The sequence below is a fragment of the Anastrepha obliqua genome, chromosome 5, assembly GCF_027943255.1.
Source record: "Anastrepha obliqua isolate idAnaObli1 chromosome 5, idAnaObli1_1.0, whole genome shotgun sequence".
NCBI classification, from domain to species: domain Eukaryota; kingdom Metazoa; phylum Arthropoda; class Insecta; order Diptera; family Tephritidae; genus Anastrepha; species Anastrepha obliqua.
Window position 1 is genome coordinate 24,306,583 of NC_072896.1, and position 22,424 is coordinate 24,329,006.

General features: G+C 33.9%; 1 protein-coding gene across 2 annotated transcripts in view; it reads right to left on the minus strand.

The window, feature by feature from the left end:
- LOC129247306 (scavenger receptor class B member 1) overlaps positions 1–22,424 on the minus strand; it is a 94,625-nt gene that overhangs the window by 29,129 nt on the left and 43,072 nt on the right. For both annotated transcript variants that reach the window (XM_054886385.1, XM_054886384.1), the window contains exons 2-4: positions 2,398–2,489; positions 2,066–2,226; positions 28–172 (exon numbers count right to left, since the gene is read on the minus strand). In XM_054886385.1, the coding sequence (XP_054742360.1) occupies positions 28–172; positions 2,066–2,226; positions 2,398–2,489 (398 nt within the window). The remainder of the gene's footprint in view (positions 1–27; positions 173–2,065; positions 2,227–2,397; positions 2,490–22,424) is intronic.

Here is a 22,424-nt window from a genome sequence, read left to right on the forward strand (position 1 = left end):
CATACTCGTACATATCTATTCACTTACCAGCATTGCAATATTCAGCATCACCACCTCATCGTCTTCTTTATGCCCCTCGGACATGTGTTCCTGCCACACCAACGGATGACTGGGAGTTGTGGACATTGTGTTGTTGGCATTGAATGTAATATTTTCGTGGGTCATAATTTCTCTGCAAAAGAAAGCGAAAGAGGTGTGGAAATGTTAATAAATTGTACAGATTTTCAAGGGGGAGTAATATATAAATTTAGCTGTTTTTGTTTTTCAAATAATCGCACTTTTTTTTTTTTTTTTTTTTTTTTTTGTCGGGACAACTAACAAGTGCAACACTCAGACATTAATTGAGTCCATTGTACTACACTTGGATTCCCTTTTAATTTTCTTTAAATCTACCCGATCTCCGAAGGAATCTGAGTAGATCTTGTGGTGCCAAGGAGCCAAGGTGGTCGCTTCTTAACACATCAGTGCCAAAGACCTCAAACCTGATTCGGGCGAAGGCGGGGCAGACACACAGGAAGTGATCCGCCGTCTCATCCTCCTCTTCACAAGCTGGGCAGAGTACACTGTCTGAGATGCCCAACCTTTCCATGTGCTTTGCCCACAGAAAGTGGCCCGTCATTAGTCCAACCAGCCGTCTGCACTCCCCTCTGCCTAATGACAGAAGGGTTTGCGACAGTCGATCGGACATGACAGGTAACATCAGTTTTGTCCATCTGCAGCCTCTCTCAGCCTGCCAAGCTCGCTTGTGGGTAGTAGTTACCCATTTGCTAACCGTGGCCGTGATGGCCGCAGAGGGGAGTGGCAAAGCGGGCTCTGGGCCAAAGAAGTTGGCTTCAGAGCCCATCTTAGCTAAGGAGTCAGAGGTCTCGTTACCCGCGATACCCACGTGTCCCGGGACCCATGTTAGCATCAGGCTGTTATGTCTGCCGACATAGTTCAGCCTGGATTTACAGGACTTCACTACCCCTGATGTGGTTTGAGGGCTGTCTAAGGCCATAAGCGCAGCTTGGCTGTCGCTGCAGACACATATAGATCTGCCTCTCCATCGTTTTTCCACAACAAAGTTCATCGCTTCTTGAACTGCATACACCTCCGCTTGAAACACAGATGCATGCATTCCAAGAGCAAAGTGCAGTTTTGTCCCGCTGGATTCCACGTAGACCCCAGAGCCGGAGCCATGCTCGGTCCTGGAGCCATCCGTAAAAATGCGAAAACAGTGTTTGCCGGGCTCATTTTCTGAGTCTCCCCACAACTGAGCCTCTGGTAGCACTACACTGTATCTCTTTTCAAGTACGACTCTTGATGGCATTGAGTCAAGGGGCATGGAGAGAATCGTTGGATCGATGTCCATACCTTCTCTGTGTTCCAATGCTGGACAAGGGCCGTACCAGTTCCCACTGTGTTTCAGTCTGCAGATGGCCTTCAGGGCCTCTCCTCGGATGAAAGCATCAAGTGGTGGTAAACCAATCAGAGCATCTAGTGCCGGGCCTGAAGTAGTCGGAAAAGCTCCGGTGCAACAGATGGCCACAGTGCGTTGTAGTCTCTATAAGGTCCTCCTGACTCCCACTAGGGATAGTCTACTCATCCAGACCACTGATGCATAGGTGATAATGGGTCTTATCATAGCTGTGTAGATCCATAGGACCTTGCTAGGAGAGAGACCCCACGTTTTCCCAAAGACACCTTTGCACTGCCAGAAAGCTGTCAGCGCTTTGGATGCCTTTGTCTCAACGTGTGATTTCCATAGGAGCTTACTATCGAGGATTACTCCTAGATATTTAATTTCCTTGGATAGCTGGATTGTGACTCCTTTAGCTTCATAATCGCACTTAATCACAGTTAAATTAGAATTTTCTTTAAAGTTAGTTTTTCAGTGCTAATGTTCCAGGTTTCGCAATTTGACAAATACTACATTTTAATAAAATATTTTTTTTCCTTTCACCAGGTTTTGTTATTTGCTAAAACGGTTCAATTTCAAATAGCTGCTATTTTCTAACCCCACTTTATTCTATCTAAGCTTAAGTGCAACTTTCTATAATCACTTCTTCAACAACGCCACACTTACTTGTAAACATATGGGCCAACTTGCTTGACATTCATTTTTTCACGTCCCGCCAAGAAGGCCTCTGCATTTGTTATATTAAATAAATAGATCTTTATATACAGATCTACTGGAGGTTTTGCCCATAGGTTGAAAATTTCACCGTCATCTGCCATCGTTAGTTTCTGTTGGAGAAAAAACAAACAACATTTCAATTATGCATAACGCAGCAAATTTAAATATGAAAGCAATCAATTATTATTTTTTTTTTTTCTTATTTATACACTGCACTTTGCACTAAACGTTTATTGACACATTTAGCTCAAGTAGAGTAATTGAATTTAAATAATGCTTACCCATTTGAAGATCAAATCGTACGGCTGAAAGATTTTCACCAACACAGCGGTGGTGATTGCTAAAACGCCAAGGGAGAGTAATAAAAAGGCGCCTGTAAAAAGGGGAGAAAATTAAATGTTCGATTAGCTGATTGTTGAAGGCAAAACAAAAAATGGAGATAAATGCTTAAAATTGCATGTATAAAGTGCTAGAAAATTACGGTAATAACTGTCATTTTAATAAAACAAGCAGATGATTTGCCGGCAATTTGGAGGGTGGCGTAACTGAAAATGGTTGGTATTTTTCTCTGAAAGGTGCTTTGTACGACTCAAGCGGCTGAGTAGGCTCAAAATCTAAGCTCTCACTTTCAATCAATATTTATAGATTTGTATATATACATATGTATATATGAACATTAGGATGACACCAAAAAAAATTTAAATGATTTTTTTCTTTATATTGGCCACCAAATTTTGCTCTATGGCCATACATTTGCATTTTTAAGAAGAACAAAAGAACCACTATAAAAACAAACATCTCTCCACTCATATGATCGTTCCTAGTGGGAGCACAGGGTGATATAGATGGAATTTATTTAAACCGCCCTTTTAATTTCTCTCTTCACAAATGTCCGAAAAATTATAACCTTTGCTTCATTAAAAAAAATTAAACTACTTTTAATAGGAAAAACTCCTCAAAATTAGAAAAAGGTAAGAAAGTATAAAAAAATCTAAAATACAAAATGGCGTAAAATGAAGCATCTACTTTTGGTTCTCAATAACTTTTTTACTAAATAAAAAAAATAGTTTGAGTAATGGAAATCTTTATTTTGATCGAGGATTGTATCAAAAATAAGAATAAACTAGTGGTGGCGCAATTAATGATCCAATTTTGGTTCTCAATAACTTTTTTACGTTTTTTTCTGAAAATCAAGCACTTCAATTTACATAAAGTTATAAATATTTTTTTTTTTGTATCTTAGATTTTTTATTGCTCACAAGATTTCTACTATTTTAATGCAGTCAGTTACTTGTGAACCCGTAAAAATAAATTAGTAAAAACACACGTTCATAAATTCTTCAAGCAGCATAAAGAGCCACCAAGAGGCAGTTACTTTAATATCGAAAAAACAAAAATGGGGCAGAACCATGACTTTCAACTTATTTTACATATATTAGCGACCCCATATACTTTATTTTTGTAAACAGAGCGCTGCATTTAAAATTCTAAATGTCTTCTTACCAATTTATTTATTCTTTTCTTTCGTACTGCCCATTAAAGTTGGTCTATGCCGGGCCAATTTAAGAGGACAAGCGCAAATAAAATCTCAGCTGGAATCTACACTAAAATTTCCTGCCGCAATTACGTTTTTTCCCACTAAAACTCGTTTTGTACAGAGAACAAACGGTGCAAAAGGCAAACAGATCCAAATATGGCAAATGAGTAGTGATAGTAACATACATACATACATATGTATGTTAGTAAGCGTAGACTAGCAAGGACATATAAAAAGTGAAGTAACTGTGGCATTTGGTCGCCGCTAATTGGAGCACATCGTGGACAAGTAGCTGTTTATAATGCAATTTTATAAAAACGAAAGCACAAAAAATGCGTGCAATGGCTTTCATATAATTCGTAAATATGTATGTTTCAGATGTAATCGTCAATAAGATTCATGTCAACATTCCTCCGTTCAACGATATTGACACATCGACGCGTTGTTAAAACAAAAAGTTGAATTAAACCCTGCGGGATAGATGCGTTGCAACGCTGGTGTCTCTCATTCCCCTAAATTCAAGCAACAATAACTTTTACTTTTACGAGCCCGTACAAATGTACATACATGCATATGTGTAGATCTACAGTGCGGATGCGCTCATTAAAGTGCAATCAAGAGAATCCACAGGCAAAAAAGCCTTTAAACAAAGCACAAAAGAATGTTGGTGTTCACTATATTGGTGTATGTATATATATGTGTGTGTGTGAGTGAAAAACAAGTTTCGAATCCCTGCCAAGAATATTCTGGAGGGCTTACGCAGCAGTTGAGGTTGGTCAAGGGAGACAACCAACCAACCAACCAAACATAACAAATTTGAACCGGTTAAATGCCTGAGGCAGGCGAAACCACACAATGAAAATTGGATGTATGCATGTATGTGCGTATGCTTATAAAAATATTTGTTGCTCTTGGTCATGGTTTGCGGCAAGTGTAAATGGGCATGTGAAAGCGAAAATTTGCAAAAAAATATGAACAAAAAAAGTATACATATAAATTTTTGTTGCTGCGGGTGTAAAGGAACGCATGTAAAAGTGATTGTATTTTGTGTTTTAGATGTATTTATAGATGCATGACAAATATAATTGCATGAAAGCAAAAATGTTATCTACATACCTATGCATGTATATGTATGTATGTATGCACAAATATACACAACTTAAATAGAGGGGGCGCTAATCGAAGTCTAAGTATATACGCATATACTTGCTTATGTCTACAAGTACACAAATATTTGCGCCCATTGACTCCCCCGACTATGCTTAATCGACTTTAAACGCAAATAAAAGACCAGACAAATACAAATATATATAACTGTAGTTGTACTCGTACGTAGATGAGTATTGTGATTTGCTACTCGTAGCGATTAGTTTTTCCCCAAATATTTGTTTCCCCTCCCCAAATGTCTCAACGTAGCAAAGTTTATTTCCAATCACCAATCACGTCAGTTTGCTAATGCTTCTTTGTAGTTGTCAACGCATGTATGCATTTGATTTGCAATTTGTAATTGAAAATGTGAATGGGAATCACTTAGTAATGAACGCTTGAAAGAATGTGGTTGGTTATTAGCCCCAGGTTTCAAGGCTCAATGCAATTGAGATGCGCGCGCCTTGCGATGATGTACAGCGTGAATTACTGTATGAAGAACCACAGTAGCAGTAAAGTAATAGATATGAATGCAGCGCTGCATACATATGTGTAGACTAAGGCATCCAGTTTCGAAAACAAATTTAAATACCGAGATTTCGGGATCACGTTTTTCGGGATTTAATTTTTTTGGGAGCATGTCTTTTTTGGCATATGGTGTTTTGGAATAACGTTTTTTTGGGATTCCGTTTTTTTGGGATTCCGTTTTTTCGGGATTTCGCTTTCAAAACATTTTGAATTATTTTCAACAGACTGATTTTCAGTTGTGTTTTCAAATAAAAATTATACTTTAAAAAGTTAGTTATTCGCAGCAACTCCATCCTCATAATTGAAATTCATTAATAATAACATTACAAAGCAAATAAAACTTATAATGTTGCCTTACAATTTAAAAAACTTTCAACTATTTTATCACAAGACTCATTCCATAAATCCATTTTCAAAGAAAAATTTACTTTAGTTTAAAAAAATTGTGCCATATACTCGTAACACCGGTCGTCATGATTTTTCGGTCTGGGTTCTGAATATTAAATTTACTAATTAATAAAGTAAAAAAAAAATAATGTATTAATAAAATAAAAAAATAATAAAATTTACTAATAAATTAAGTAAAAAAAATATAAGAATAATAAGTTTGCTCAGACTTTCCTTTTTAGAAACCATTTTGCTTTTTTTAAGAAAAATTACTGATTTTTTCATAATTTTATTATAAATTACAATCAGAAATATGTTTGCCTGTTTCCTTTTTAATTTAAGAAAAATTATTAATAATAGCATTGAAATATTAAAGTATTCAAAATTAAGCACAAAAGTTAATATTCTTAGTAATTTTCTTTTGTTTGTAGAGATTTTCTCGTAGTAATGACCCTCGAGCAAACTTAAAAAGCTATGAATGGATAATTGGGCACTTCACAATGTCTAACGACAGAATTTAGGCATTAAAACAAAAAACAAGCAAAAAAGACTTTTTTGACAACCTGTGCAATCAATGAATCCCAGGAGTTCATTAATTGACCGATTCGCGGTATTAAATGCCTCATAATGCATACCCCCGAGTGTACATATATGAGTGAGCTCCACATCACATCACCTTGGCATACGCACACACTCTTATGCGTGCGCTCATCTCACTATTCCACGAACACTTGGCCGCACGAAAATGGTAAGTATTTTTGTTTTTGCGTTTTGTTTTTCTTTTTGATGCACTTTCAGGAAGATCAATATGCCTTTATGTAAGCTTGTGAGGGAGCGTACAGATGACAGCACAAATACAATGCGGAGCCGGTGTCTGATTCAACCACAAAAAATCTCTGTATGCAAAATTCTCTAATTTGATACTTTATATGCGGTCGAAGGTGTTGGTTGCCAACTCATGCCTTTGCACGGTTTACTAGAACAGCAACACACGAATGGATGCGACGCCACCTGCCTGATACATACGAGTGAGTAGTTTGATTTGTTTGTTTTTCATTTTATCTATTTTATATGGTGGTACATCAAGTGCGTGAGTGTGCATGCGAAAATTGCAAAAATAACCCATTTTTTTAGGTGAAAACGTTTACACTTTATCGGCAAAGTTAATCTTCTAACAACGAATCCAGTGATGACACATCTTCGTACATATCTAAAAATATACGCAAGTGCGCAACAAAAACTTTCGAGTATTCACAAACTTCCTCATTTAAATCGGCTCATTTGCTATTTCGTTCATGTTTACATGAGACTTCTTTTCGGTTTCATGCATTGTAAAATAATTGGCCGGGGGATTTTTATGATACTTCTTAACCAAACATTTTTGAGCGAGTTACCTAAGCGAATGTTAGTATTAGTGTTACTCTGTAGTGAGCATGCCGTTTGTTGGTGTGCTGTTGTTGCTCTGCTTGTTGTTATTTATGCGGAATGAATTGTTTATTTGTTGCTGGATGACTTTCAGAATCATTAGAAATTTATGATGTTGAAATCATTATGCAGAATGTTTCCATAGACCTTTAAAAAAAACCTCGCGCTGCGCATTTAAATATTTGTGTCCACTATACGCCGGCAATTTATCGCAGCAGCGAAATAAGAAGCCGGCAGAATTCCATACAATTCAAAAACTATACGTATATAATCATAAATTGGTAAAAAAGAAAAAAAAAAAAAACTATTTAGCATTGTCGTAAAGTAGGTAATTCGCAAATTCAGTGTTCTTTCAGTTGTTCTGGTCATAAATAAAAAATGAAGTCACTCTGCATAGCAAAAGTGGGTAGGCGTGTTGTATGAAACTTCATGCAGCAGCTCTTGATTTTATTTGTTAGCAATTTTTTTTTTTCTGAAATAAATTTTGCCTGCCAATTTGTAGGAAATAGAAATTCACGCCAAGACGGCAATTAACCAATCAATTATGCGGTTAAGTGATGGATGCGAATATAGGTATTTACGTAAATTTGTAAACATCTGAATAGCTGCTAGCCAGGCGTGATTGACAATTACTGTTCACACTATCGATATTTGGCTATATAATTTTTAAACTGTGATTTGCATACCTAACGTGTTACAGTTCAATACCTCGCAGAGAAATTTTTTATATCATTTTTCTTATTAATATGTATTGATAGTTGGCAGTTATTCAAAAAAAAAAAAAATTAAAAAAAAAGAAAAAGAAAAAAAACAATAATTTATGCAGGCCACAAGCCACGGTGTTGTATTTGAAGTATACAAGCAGATATAAATAAACAGCCAACCGCATCCCATAATTGTCTGTAGTTGTATGTTTTTCTGAGTCGTCACTGTACACACAGCGTGCGCGCATTCACATTTAACAGAGTCAGCTGGAGTCGTGAAATGTTTTTTAAATGAGTGTTGAATAGAAAAAAGTGATACAAAATTGGCAAAACATTGTATTGTGTAAACAAATTTGTGTGGGAGTTAAATTCTCACGCCAAAACGGTGTTGATTTTCTTTTTTCGTTTTGTTTTCTATGGTTTTTGTTTTTAATATTTTTAATTTGTTTTTTTGTTTTCTGTTTTTCGTCAATGTGTGTGGTCCGATGGCTGTATAATTTAGCATGCAAGCCACTGTGCTGATTTTCTATTTTTTTTATACATGTACATTTGTCAAAATTTTAATTGTTTGCAAATTCATGTTTATTATTTATTATTGTTTGCCTGCATTTTTTTAATATATGCGCTAAATAATAAAAATTTTTTTTGGAAACCCATTTTTATATGATTAAAGAATGTGGAAATTGTCTTATTACGAGTAGTATTCGCAAGCTATTCGCAACCTATTCACCACACGCTTTGACTATAAATATTTTTTATAATCAATCCAAAAGTCATGCGCGTATAGCCGCATGTGCGAATTTATTTAATATTTATAAACATAAACAATTGTTATGCCATATCTACATGGAGAGTTATAAACGAGATTTGGGCCTCTAACCGGATTGGGCGATAAATCAAAAGTTTTGTTAAATCAATTTATTCCGCGATTTCCACACTGAATCGCATTTCTCACTAAATCTTTGAAAGCTTTGATTTTACCAAGCATTGCTGGAAAGATGACTACGATTGTGAATATGACAAAACCGCCTACGTACTCATATTTACCAACACACATACATACATTTGCCATTTGTCTTCACACATACATACATTAGCGTTTGAAAGAAGATTTGGCTCTCGAACGAGATTTATCGCTAAATCACTGAGGCCACAAAAATTTAATCACTCCATAGCAAATTTCGCTACTAATTTCAAATAAAAGCCATTTTATTATATGCATTCACTTTATTTATTAGCATTTGCAAAAGAAAAGTGAACTGACAACTCCATTGTTTATTTAGAAGAATTGAACGCTTAAAAAATAACGTAAACTGCAGTCAATTTTGCTACTGAGCTGAGCTCGTGAACAGCGCTAGGCACATTTATATGCATTTGACTCTGTTGCGCTCGCTCCAATTACTCTTAAGGGCGAGTTAACATAGAGCATCAACAGATCTCTGTTAACCTGTAGACATTTACAGACAGCAATACGGAAATGCCTGCATAAGGCAGGAAATGGAAAAAACAGGGGAATAAAGCGAAATACGGTAAATTTAAAGTGATTTCTGTAAAAAATTGCGAGTAAAAAAATTTTTTTAGTATTAAAATTTAATTTTTATAATTTAATTTTTGTGTTTTTTGGTTTAGTTTTTGGTAAATTCACAGTGGCTTCTGTAAAAAATAGCAGGAAAAATACTTTTTTATTCCAATTAAAATTTTGGTATTATTAATTTTTTTATTTTGTAAAAAACCTGAGAAAAAGGAAATGTAAAAAATTGCAATTTTTTTATTATTATTATACATTTTTTTGTTTTGTTTTTTGAGTCACGTTTTGGTAAATTCATAGTGGTTTCTGTAATAATTAGCAAGCAAACAAATATTTTTTTTTTTCATTTCGGATTCACTTTTGCGTAAATTCAAGGTAGCTTCTGTAATAAATAGCCAGCAAACGAAATATCAGCTTCCTCCATTGCATTTACATCGTTGCCATGCGCCAAAAAATTAGCATCTTTGTGAATTTATAATAATCCCAATGCTTAGCTAACTTTCCTAGCATGGAAAGAGGACGTCTAAAGAAAGCAATGACAAAGCATAAATTTGTAAACGCATTAAAGGCATTTAAACGACTTGAACGCATGTTTGTTAGACATATTTATGTGTGTAAGTATAGGATCGAATGAGCACAAGCGTGTTGAATAATCCCAAAAGGAAATAAACGGAATCAAACTCTACGCCAATAGCAATAAATAAGCACAATTGTTTTGTTGTTCTCTATCAAACCAACCTGCTTGTGCTTGTCTGCCTTTCACACACGCGGGCTGCAAATTAAAAACTTGACATAACAAAGCCAAACAAATTTGCATGAGCATCAAAAATATGATAATAAACTGCTGCTGCCGTTGGTGCTTGGCTTGGCTTGCCACGAAATAGCCAAACGAACACATAACCAGCACGGGGCGAGCTTTGCACCTTATCAAATGCCCATCAAAATCGCTCAAACTAGTCTCGTGCATACGTGGCGTAGCATGTGAGATAAAACTACTTTGGTTTAACTGCCGGCCGAAAATGGCAAAACCCCTAAATAGTGCGTGGTCGGACGAAACACGTTAGTCATGTTAAATGCTAAACTGGTGATACTTCTAAAATTTAATTGAATATGTTTTTTGCGTTTTTCTCAGCGAATTGTTTTCAAAATTTTTGCTTTATTTATAAGTTTTTATTAGCTGATGCTTTTAAGTTGGTTGGACAAATAGCGGTTTAGATGATTTCTTGATTGAAACTATTTAGTCAGCGAACGTTCGAGACTCCTACGAAGGAAAGCAAGTTTTCGCGCATAAAAAATGCGCGTTGAATCAATTGATTTTTGTCGCTTAGAACCGGCAGTCGCATGTGATGGTGTTTTTAGGAATTTGAAAGAGCAAATTGAAAATTAGTAACACAAAAAAAAAAAAGAAAAAAACCACGCAAAAAATAACAAACATTTGAAAAACGACAAGCATTGTGCGTGCTTCATAAGTTGATTATTGAAATGCAAATAAATTAATTTGTGGAAACTGCCAAAGTTTTTGTGGGAGTTACTTATGAATGCATATAAAAATTAAAAATATTAAAGATTTATAAAATAAAAAAAAAATAAATTTAAGGCTTCAACATTTTTGCATGCATACAAATAACAGAGAAACCGCAAAATTTTTACAAATTTTTTCTGACTCATGGCGATGCCACATTTGTTGTCATTTACGTTTTTTGTTTTTTTTTTTCAAATCAGCCGATTGTCCATTTGTAAATTATCGTCTTGGCATGACTTGTGATTTTCTGCCAGTCTGGCCGACTTCAAAAAATAAAAAAAATACGCAAAAAACAACGAAACAAAAACAAAAAACCAATGAGAAAAAAGAATGTAAATGTACGCATATTTTTTTGTATAAAGTTGTTAGCACCTGTTTTCGCAGCTATGGAAATATTTATCAAGCAGTTACTTTGAAATTCAAATGAAGCCGTTTGTGGCGCCAAAAAAAACTGTTTAATTTAGTTATTAATAGTAATTTAGTAGTAATTTACTGTTCATTTAAATAAAGATTTAATATTTTGTTTACTTTCATGTAAGCACTCATAAAAATATAAGCAGTTTTAAAATAGTTTAAACCCAACTGACGTCGATGACCGCACAATTAATTCTCAATTTCTTAGTAGTTATTTAGATATTCAATTTAGAAAAAATTTATTCAAATTACTTTAAATATGTTTTGCACATTATATTATTGCGTGTTTACATAATTTTTGTAACTGTTGATTTAAAAATATTACGCATGCGTGCTTAACCTATCACAAAATATAAGTACTAGTTTACATATCGCTTGCTGGCTGGAAGAACACCATAATTAAGGAAAAAAACAAGAAAATTGGCTATAAGGTTTTGGAAAAATTATAGCTTTGAAAGGAATCGATTTGAAATGATTTTTGTGTAATACCGCGAGCCATCTCGAGATTGTAGCTGTAAATTCAGCCTAACTTAAATATACAAGTTAAAAAACCTACCTAAAAACAAAAAAAAAAACAACAACAACAAAAATATATATTTATAAAAATATGTATCTGTAAACTCAGTTTAAGCTATATATTCATAATTAAGCTAAATATATTAATAAAAAATCTATCTAATTTCAAAATAAGAAAAATTAAAAACAATATTTAAGCTCCATATAAAAAAGGCCCCACAATGTTGTTGAACTTTTCATTTCATTCGCATTATTATTTTTATTAAACATCTTCTATTTATAAACGGAATTCCTTTATATTCCTTTGCATAGTAAACACAAACAATTCTCTCACCACCAAACAACACGTGCCATAATAAGCTCTTATAAATTATTAAAATATTTAACTAATAAACAAACAGCTGATAGCCAAGTAATCTGCCTCATACCCACACATGCACATAGCTGAAATGCGGCAAATAAAGTAAAATAGCAATAAAGTAAATGACTTTTTTCCACAAGCCAAAGTGTGCCTACGATCATCGTAATGCCTTAAACACGCCTTCTAATAATCGTACGTGCTATTAAGTTGACTTATATGTATGCTTGAAAACAGTTTATGTGTGCATATTTGTGCATAAATAAATATGATATTGTCATTCCTTACGGACACCGGCCAAATATGAGCAGCCACCAGAATTAACGAGCCAACACAAACACGTTTTCGCTGAGGACATGCATGTACATATGTTTGTACACCTATGCACTATATATGTACATATGTATGTATATGCGTATGTGTGTATACAGGTGAAACTCGATTAATGGGGTGCTCGGGATCGAGCTAAACCACAGTTAATCGGCTTAATAGCTGCTCCCAGTTAATGGAGTCACGCATAATCGCGGTTCATTTGTAATTACTAAAAATTAATGCATATAAAGGGTTTTTCAAAAGACGCGTGAAATATGCTTGAAACTTGTATGTGTCGCACAGCAAAGTAGTACTCAATTCAATACTCGCATGGAAACACCGCGCAACATGTCAGCAGCATGATGCCAGCAACATTTTTTCGCACCTATATAAAATTGAGCGAAAACTGAGAGTTCGTTTGCGAGTGTAGTGGCTGAGTTCAACTACTCTGAAGGCATGTCTTTTTTAAATTTATTTATTGTATTTATTTTATTTTTATATATTCTAACAAAATTCAGAACAGGCATTTGATAAATTAATTGGAAACTGTAATATAAATATTTTAGAATATTTGCGATTAAAAAGTGTTGTGCAATTAAATTATTAACGTAAGAATGTAAGTAAATCTTTATATTTTTTAAGTTAATACATATGTATGAGTAATTTTTTGTTGAACAACACTTTTCTTTACATAATTTGCCAATTGCTTTTGGGGCGATGCGCATAAATTTGAAGTTCCTTCTCATTTGGAAATCAATGTTGCTAGCAACATTTCATGCAAGCCGAGCGCATGTTGCTGGCGAAATTGCGCGGATGTGTAGTTCGTAATTGTTGCGAACGTCCAGATAACGATGTTGAAGGTTGTTCAGCAACACTTTGCGCTACAGAAGCAATGGTCTCAACAGAATGTCTAGTTTTTGGTCTGCTAGCGCTTTTTTCCTTCTCAACAGAAGCGGTTTCTTGAAATTTTTTCACCAATCTTTGAATTATTTGGTTGCTTATTTTCATAAAAAAATCACGTATTTACGATACATTGTTCTTAAACATCGACCATTGAAGTTAAGAATTTCACAGAAAAAGCTTTGAATAATTTTAATGCGTGGCTCTATCGTGTAAAATTACACATCTGTCTACTTGACACATATCAAAGATGCCATAAAAACAAAGGTACGTCTAGGAATTGTTCACTAATAGCATCTAGGTATCACTTTTGAAAGACCCTCTTTCAGCGTGATCATCATCTAATCATACCATATATTCTCTAACAGCTGACAGTCATCGACTTTCGACACTATTAGCTCCCAGCACTTAGGCGTCGTCACCTTTTGTAATCATTTGTTTTATAGTTTTGGAGTTGTGCGCATTAGAAGTTTAAAGTGTGTATGTTTATTATTATAATTTAACCCCGCTTGTGTTCTTACTAACAGTTTTGCCGTGCACAAACAGTGTTCATATACATACATACATACGACTATAAGTATTATATCCCTCAGTTGATTATTTTATTATATTTTTACGTGATTTTCATATTCGCAGTTTTCGACAATAATATTCTTATGCACCAAACAAAAAGCAAACAAAAAATTAAATTTTGTTACATCAGTCTATATGCGGCTTTTGTATTGCGGCTAATGTTGCAATACCAACAACAATAGCTTCGTAATCATTGCACGCGTTTTCGTGATTTTCGATACGAGTTCGTACTTAGATACACATGAATGTATGTATGTATGTGCATGCATATGTATGGGAGAGTAAATTTGCGCATTGCTTGCCACCACTCAGTGGTTTTTTCATGCATTTTTTATTTATTAAAAAAATTTTTTTTTTTTATTTTTTTTTAACTAAAGGACTGTATTGATCAGTAATAAATGTTGTAGTTTACCATTCATAATTTCTTGCAGCATTTTCAAGCATTGCCTTTCGTCATGTCAGCTCAAAAGCCGATTTGACCAACTCGCTTGCAATTACATACAAACGTGTGTGTGTGTACGTATGTGCCACGATGACAATATGTAGTGGCTATTAGGCAATTCCGCGCGGCAATTGAAAACTCATTTGCGGTGCAATGGAAATCAATGTACCTACACATTCGCAGGTGCATATGCATGTAGGTATGTATGTAGGTGCGAGCAGGCAGTAAAGTGCGAGTAATTTGAAATTGCATGCATCTGTACATGGTATATACATACATTCATACATTGCATAACCTAAAAAAGTATGAAAATGCAATTAAATTACTTTTAGTGTGGGTAATTTTTTAATGCTTCTTATTCTTTGGAAATGGTTAATTACAAATTTAAAGGCAATTGCAAAATGAATTCAAGATGAATTCTCCAATAACTGAGGCACCAACAACCCTTCCTCGAATTTGTGACTTCACGGTAGCTGTTGGGCTGGCATGCATCTGCGAAAGACTGGGTTTTACCAACGGAGTGCTTAGGTACTCCAGAAGGGTCACCCATGTTGGAGAAGCTAGCGAGGAGATGTTAGACAAATACAGGTACAAGTCCACTTGTGTTTTGAAACCAAAAGCTTGGCCTCAACAAGAAATTTTTTGATTTCCCAAAGCCTTGCGAAATATTTAATTGGTTTTTAGATGAAATTATGTATGTACCTATGTACGTCTTGAAATTACTTTAATGCTCTACCAAATCATTATTTGCAATTTTACGGTAGTTAATTTTTTTTTATTATTAAAAAGAGCTTTAGAAATAATTTTTGTTTCTAATTTTTTTTTAAATTTTTTTTATGCACCAGAAATGAATTTCTATGCAAAATCGATAATCATTTAAAACCGGCAAAACAGCGGCACAAAACCGATATTCCACAGTCAGTAGACGAAAGAAATAATAATAATAATTGAGCTAAAGAATTGAATTTTTTGACGTGAATGCAGGATTCAAGCTGAAATCCTGTTTTCAGATGAGCCAGCAATAAAACCATTATTGCACATAGCACCAGCTACCAAGCAAATTAGCTTCAATTTCACAACCAAACAAGCAGCCATTAAAAATCAGCAGACAAAAATGAATTAATAAAAATTTATTAGAATGAGCCACAAAAAACAAGTTATTTTTGATAATTTTCAATGCACGTACGCGGAAAAAATATAAAATAAAACAGAAATGGGTGGCCTCAAATGCCAAGAAGCCACCATTAGAAAAAGTGCAAAAGTAATTTGAAAATGTGGTAGGTTTAGGTGGTAAGCAGGAAGAAATTGCAAAGTTATGCGATGTAATGCGATGTAGTGCTATGCGCTGTTATGCATCATAATTGACATCATACTAAAGTTTTGTTGCTTTAGTTCTGGAATTCGAATGAATCTGAAAAATAATTTCTTAAAACTTAAATGCTGCTAACCGGACACAAAATTAAGGTATTAACCAAATGAATTGTGATTAAATGAATTTTTGCAAAAAAAAAATTAAATTTTTGCAAAAAAAAAGAAAAAATTAAAAAAAAAGCATCATCAGTTAAGTGAGCATCTGTTGAATAAACATGACAAACAAACGCTTCACGTTGCGCTAAGCTGATTTTTGGAAACGTTAAAGCAAATATGCAAATTATAAGTAGCTTCTGAGCAGCTACCACACATACATACGTACGTATGTATGTGCTTGCACACACAAGAAAAAAATGTTAAGGTTAGGAAGCCCCCTGTGCTTATAAGTTATATGATGCTTGAAAATTGCATGGGGTGTGCGAACAAAAGAAAAAAAAACAAAAACAAAAAAACTTCTCGAATTTTCGCACTCACGGCTAATGAATTCGCTGCAGCATTAAAAATGATAAAATAACGCAAAAAAAATACTTTTTTGCAAAACCGATAAATTATAAAGCGTGTCGAAAGTGAATAATAAAATCAGAAGAAATTAGAATAAGAAATAAACATTTAAAGAAATAAAAAAGTGACAGAAATAAAAGAAAAAAATGTATAATATACATGATAAATTACCAAAAACAGTTTTATTGAAGAAGCCAGCAAAAAACGCACGCACCCATATTTGCTCTATAATAACCTAAGCTAAGTAAATACGGAAAGTAAATTTCAAGTGCGTACAAGCCTTGAAATGTGCGAGAAATCATAACTTTTTGTCATTCGCCGACAATTAGCGCTATTCGAAGAGATGTGGTATAATGGTTTGGCATGAATTGGCTTTTGTTTATAAGAAGAAACCACACGTGCTACAAGCAGAAACAAACGCCAGTGCACAGCATTGACATTGACCCAATTACCAGCGGCTCACGTACGCGTAGAGTCAGTGCAGAAAACAAGGTATAAATTTCAAGTGAAGATGAAAATTTTAAGCAGCAAAAACATTTATATATAAAACATTAAGTAATCAAAATCAACAAACTACTATTTTCGTGTGAGTTCATCAAACTGGCCGTAAACCGACAATAAATAAACGGCCCGGCACAGCAGCAGTAGGTGCACACTGCAGAGTAGTAGGCCTACAGAGATAATAAAAATAACTTTAAAAACTATGTATGTGTGTGTGTGTGGTATGCACATACGTGTAAGTGTGCTCTAGCGACCTGTTTGCTCAGTAAACTATTTACTAACATTTCTACACATCGGTGGCCAAAAGCAAAACTCAGTCACACTACTGGGATTATTCACCTGCCCACAACTGTATATATTTATGACTGTATATCTTTATGTCTGTATACATAGATATAAGTATATTTATGTATGCGTTGGCCTGTGAATTTCTTCATTGCGTGTTGAATATTGTTAACAAAGTCAACTACCCGAGTGGCTGACACCAGCTGTGTGTATCCCTGAACTTGACCACTAATAAGCTGGAGGACAGGCAAAGCAACAGCAACAGCAACAAATAAAAAATATTGCCCGCGAATTAATGCACCAAAAATCGAGTTGGCAAGCGATTGCGAAGAAAAGAAACTAAAAAGCACAAGACTGTGCGACGTTGTGATAGTCGAGGAAAATGTCAAACTTGTAGAGGTGTTGAAAAGTATGGGGGAAAATGCAAAAAAAAGCAAAATAGACAGATAACGAATAACTAAGCTAATTTAAAAAATAAAACTTTAACCGAAAAAATAACAATAAAAAAATGATAGCCATTTTTTTGGTTAGGTTAGGTTTGGTCGGTATGGTTGCCCAAGGAATGAGCACAATTGGACGAAGAAAAATGGATTCGTCCTTGTGATACCATTATGAAGGAGGTGAGGTGAAAGAGAAAGACCTATGGGATACAAGGAGAGGACGGGGAGAGGTAGTGCTGGGATGGTTAAGAGCGTGTGGATTTACGAACGATGACTATGCTGCGTTTGCGTCAACCGCTTTGTGCTGCTGATGAAATTCATCAGATGTTTAATGTCAGCGCCAACTATGGTATATCAGCAGGCATAGCAAAGAAGTAAGAGCCAAGATGCCTGGATCTTAGTCCCGCCAGAGCAGGGCAGCTAAGGAGTAGGTGCTGAGATGATTCCACCTCATCCTCCATACATCCTGCGCAAAAAGGATTCGAGGTGATTGCAAGACTCACAGCATGCATTCCTCGCGCATAGTGACCTGTGAGAAAACACACGACATTCGAGAGCTGATATTTTGTCAATCTCAGAAGCACAAACTAACTTTGCTAAACATTTTAAAGAATTTTTGTTGTTTTTGAGTGAAAATCAGCAGTTCAAATAAAAGTTTTAGCGTATTTATAGTTTTTTCTAGCAACGAAACAAAAAAAAAAAACAATAAATAAAATATAATACTAATATTAACAAAACCTTGATGGAAAATATTACCGAATTTTTGAAATTTTATTAAAAAAAAACTAAAAATATTTAAATTAAAAGTAAAAATAAATATAATAATAAAAAAATTTTAAATATTTAAGAATTTTTGAAATTTTATTAAAAAAACAGAAAATATTTAAATCTTTTGATAAAAAAATAATGTAATATGAATATTAAAAATATTAAAAGACGCGTGCTAATTTAGTCTTTTCACTTCAGTGGTTTATTTCGAAGTAACAGAAAACTGTGTGTACATATATCAGTAAGAATAAAGGAAATGAAGAACGTAAGAAGATTCACGTTGCCAGATTTCAACAAAAAACAGCTTTATGAAAATTTTAACGAATTTTTCAAATCTTATTAAAAAAGCGAAAATTAAAAAATATACAAAACTAATATAAAAAAGTAAAATTAAAATATCACAAAATATCACATAACTAATAGGACTATGAATAAGTTCGTGCGGTTTTACAACAGATGGCGTAACTTGATTATTATTCCATCGATCCACATTTCCAAACATTCATTGGAGAGCTACTGTCGTAAGGCACAAACGTCAGTATAAGTTTTTTATTTGAAGCGTAAACAACAATATTTTTACCACACTTGAAAATGTCGAATTTCGTGCCAAATAATGTGTTTTTGCGGGGAATTCTTCTTCATTATTTTAATATGAAGAAAAAAGCAGCCGAAAGTCATCGTATCTTGGTGGAAGTTTATGGTGAGCATGCTCTAGCTGAGCGAACGTGCCAGAAGTGGTTTGCACGCTTTAAAAGTGGTGATTTTGGCTTGGAAGACGAAGAACGCGAGGGTGCGCCGCCAAAGTTCATGGATACCGAATTGGAGGAATTGCTCGATCAAGATCCGGCTCAAACGCAAGAAGAGGTTGCAAAAACTTTGGGAGTTGATCAATCAACCATTTCCAAACGTTTAAAAGCCATGGGAATGATCCAAAAGCAAGGACATTGGGTGCCGTATGAATTGAAGCCAAGAGACGTTGAACGCCGTTTTATGGCATGCGAACAACTGCTTCAACGGCACAAAAGAAAGGGTTTTTTGCATCGAATTGTGACTGGCGATGAAAAGTGGGTCCATTACGACAATCCAAAACGTCGGGCAACGTATGGATACCCTGGCCATGCTTCAACATCGACGTCGGCGCAGAATATTCATGGCCTGAAGGTTATGCTGTGTATCTGGTGGGACCAGCTGGGTGTTGTGTATTATGAGCTACTGAAACCGAATGAAACGATTACGGGGGATGCCTACCGACGACAATTGATGCGTTTGAGCCGAGCACTGCGAGAAAAACGGCCGCAATACGCCGATAGACACGACAAAGTTATTTTGCAACATGACAATGCTCGGCCACATGTTGCACAAGTGGTCAAAACATACTTAGAAACGCTCAAATGGGATGTCCTACCCCACCCGCCGTATAGTCCAGACCTTGCGCCATCCGATTACTATCTCTTCCGATCGATGCAACATGGCCTGGCTGACCAGCACTTCCGTAATTACGATGAAGTCAAAAAATGGATCGATTCGTGGATTGCGGCAAAACCGACCGAATTTTTCACAAATGGAATCCGTGAATTGCCAGAAAGATGGGAAAAAGTAGTAGCAAGCGATGGACAATACTTTGAATATTAAATTTGTAACCATTTTACGTCAATAAAGTTTCAAATTTCGAAAAAAACCGCACGAACTTATTCATAGTCCTATTATAAAAAAACACAGTTTTACGGAAAATTTTAACGAATTTTCGAAGTAAAAAAATATTTTAACATCTAAGTAAAAAAAAATAATAATAACAAAAATTTACTTTACAACTTTTGCAGTTCATTTAAGCTAAACGAAAAGAAATTAAAATGAGTAAAAAAAAAAACCTTAAAAAACCAAACCAAAATAATCAACAAATCAAAAATTAACTTTATTCAAAATTGTGATGAATTTTTGTAGTGTCTTTTTGCAGGAAAGAAAAATTAAAAAAATACAAAAATTCGATAAAATTGTACAATATTTTTTTTTTAATTTATGCATAAATAAATTTTTGATAATAATACGACCTTTTTTTTAAATTATTATTTTTTAATTATGTATGAAAAATTCGTTTAAATGGTTTTCGTTTTTAAAAGAAACTAAAAAAGTAAAAAAAGCCTTGAAAATCAAAACCAAAATAATAAGAAACAAACTTTATTGAAAATTATGGAAAATTTTTTAGAGTTCTTTTGTAGGAAAGGAAAATGAAAAAGGTGTAGAAATTCGGTAAATTTTTTTTTTAATTATGCATAAAAAAATCATTAATAACAATAAATTACAAAAGTTTGTTAAAATTGCTGTTGTTTTAATTATGAACAAAAAAATTCGTTAAAATTATTTTTTAAAAAGCAACTAAAATGAGTAAAAAGTAACGACCTTGAATATCAAAACCAAAATAATAAAAAAACAAACTTTATTGAACATTTTTTTGATGAAAAGAAAGTAAAAAAGCACACAAATTCGGTTATATGGTCTTATTTTAATTATGAATAAAAAAATTTTTGAAACTATTATTTTTTTTTTGTTTTTTAATTATAAATATAAATTTTTAATTGTGGACAAATAAATAATTAGTAAAAGTGCTAAAATGTATCAAAATTGTGTTAATAACAGTTATTTAAAAAATATAAGAAAAGTTATTAAAAAAAACAATTTTAAGGCATTTTTTCGATAAGAATTATTGATAAAAAAAAATTTTAACGAAAGTTTTATTTTCATTAATGATTTATTTAGTCATAATATAAGAAAATAAATCAATAAATAATAATAAATTTTGACGATTTTTTATTAATTTTTTTTTGTTATTTTTAATTAAATACTAATAAATAAAATTTGTCAAGTTATCCTTAAAATTCTTTTTATTTTTTTTAATTGTTATTAATTTAATTTCTCATAAAATGCAACAGTACCTATTTTAAAAAAATCAAAAAAATGTATTAAAATTTTTGTTATTCTTTTTCAACTATTTTTAATTTAATTACTCATAAATAAAAAAAAAATTTCTCGAATTTTTCTTAAAATAGTTATTATTTTTTTAAATTATGCTAAAATTAAAGTATTCCAAAAAACAACAGTGATTTCAACGAGATTTTATATTTTGTTTTTTAAATTTTGCATTAAACCTGCGAAACTATTTGAAGTGCTCCTATCGCATACATACAAACATATACCAGCTCATAAATATGTATTTGCGAAAAATATGGTAGTCGCGAAATATGAAATTCGCAAATATTTGCATAGCGAAACAAGCGTGTCTTTGCAGATTGGCGTTTAATATTCGCAAAGAAAAAATCCGAAATAAACCCCAATTTATGGGCATATCTACACATGCACTTATAATTGCTGCTGCCCAACTTGACTTTTTCAACTCGACCAACAACAAACATCGCATTTTTGGCCAATTTTAAGTCACTTAAATGCCCCGCCACGGCGGATGGCAGCCAGCCAGCCAGCCAGCCAGCCAGCCAGCCAACCAGTTGGGCAATGGCTTTTAGAGTGACTTGTTTTATTCAGGCAACACTGTTTGCCAAATTTCTAAAACGTCAATTTTCAAGTACGTGCGTGTATTTAAATGTAAATACAAACTTCTCAAGCCAACATTAAAAAATAATACTAAAGTAAATATAATTGTTGGGGTGTACGAATGCAGTCGCGCAATTGGTTTTACTTTTCTGCATAGACAGCATTTTTCGTTGGCCGTCATGCCGACCAAGGTGGCGGACAGTTGGCCACAGCCATCGCAGCGGTGGCGATAGAGTTGCTACCAGATATTTAAAAAATAATTTTTTTTGATTTTAATTGAAAGCATTTCAGTTTAATACAGTCGCTGAGAGTCGATTGGCCGCTGCTGTTTTTTTTTGGCAAAATATGAATACAAATGATCGCACAATATTGGCGGCTTTGCCAATTTTGAAGGCAACTGATTTGCGCGAAGTTATCTTTTAAAAAATTGATGCTTATAGTACACACATACATGCATGCATATTCACACAGCGATTTTCGTTGCATATTAAAATATGGAAACTTTTATAAGACGTCCAATCGAGTTTCTCTTTCTTTGTTTTCTTGCATAATTTGTTATGACTTTAAAGTGTAGTGGCGCCGCGTTGTACTTATAGATATGCGCATA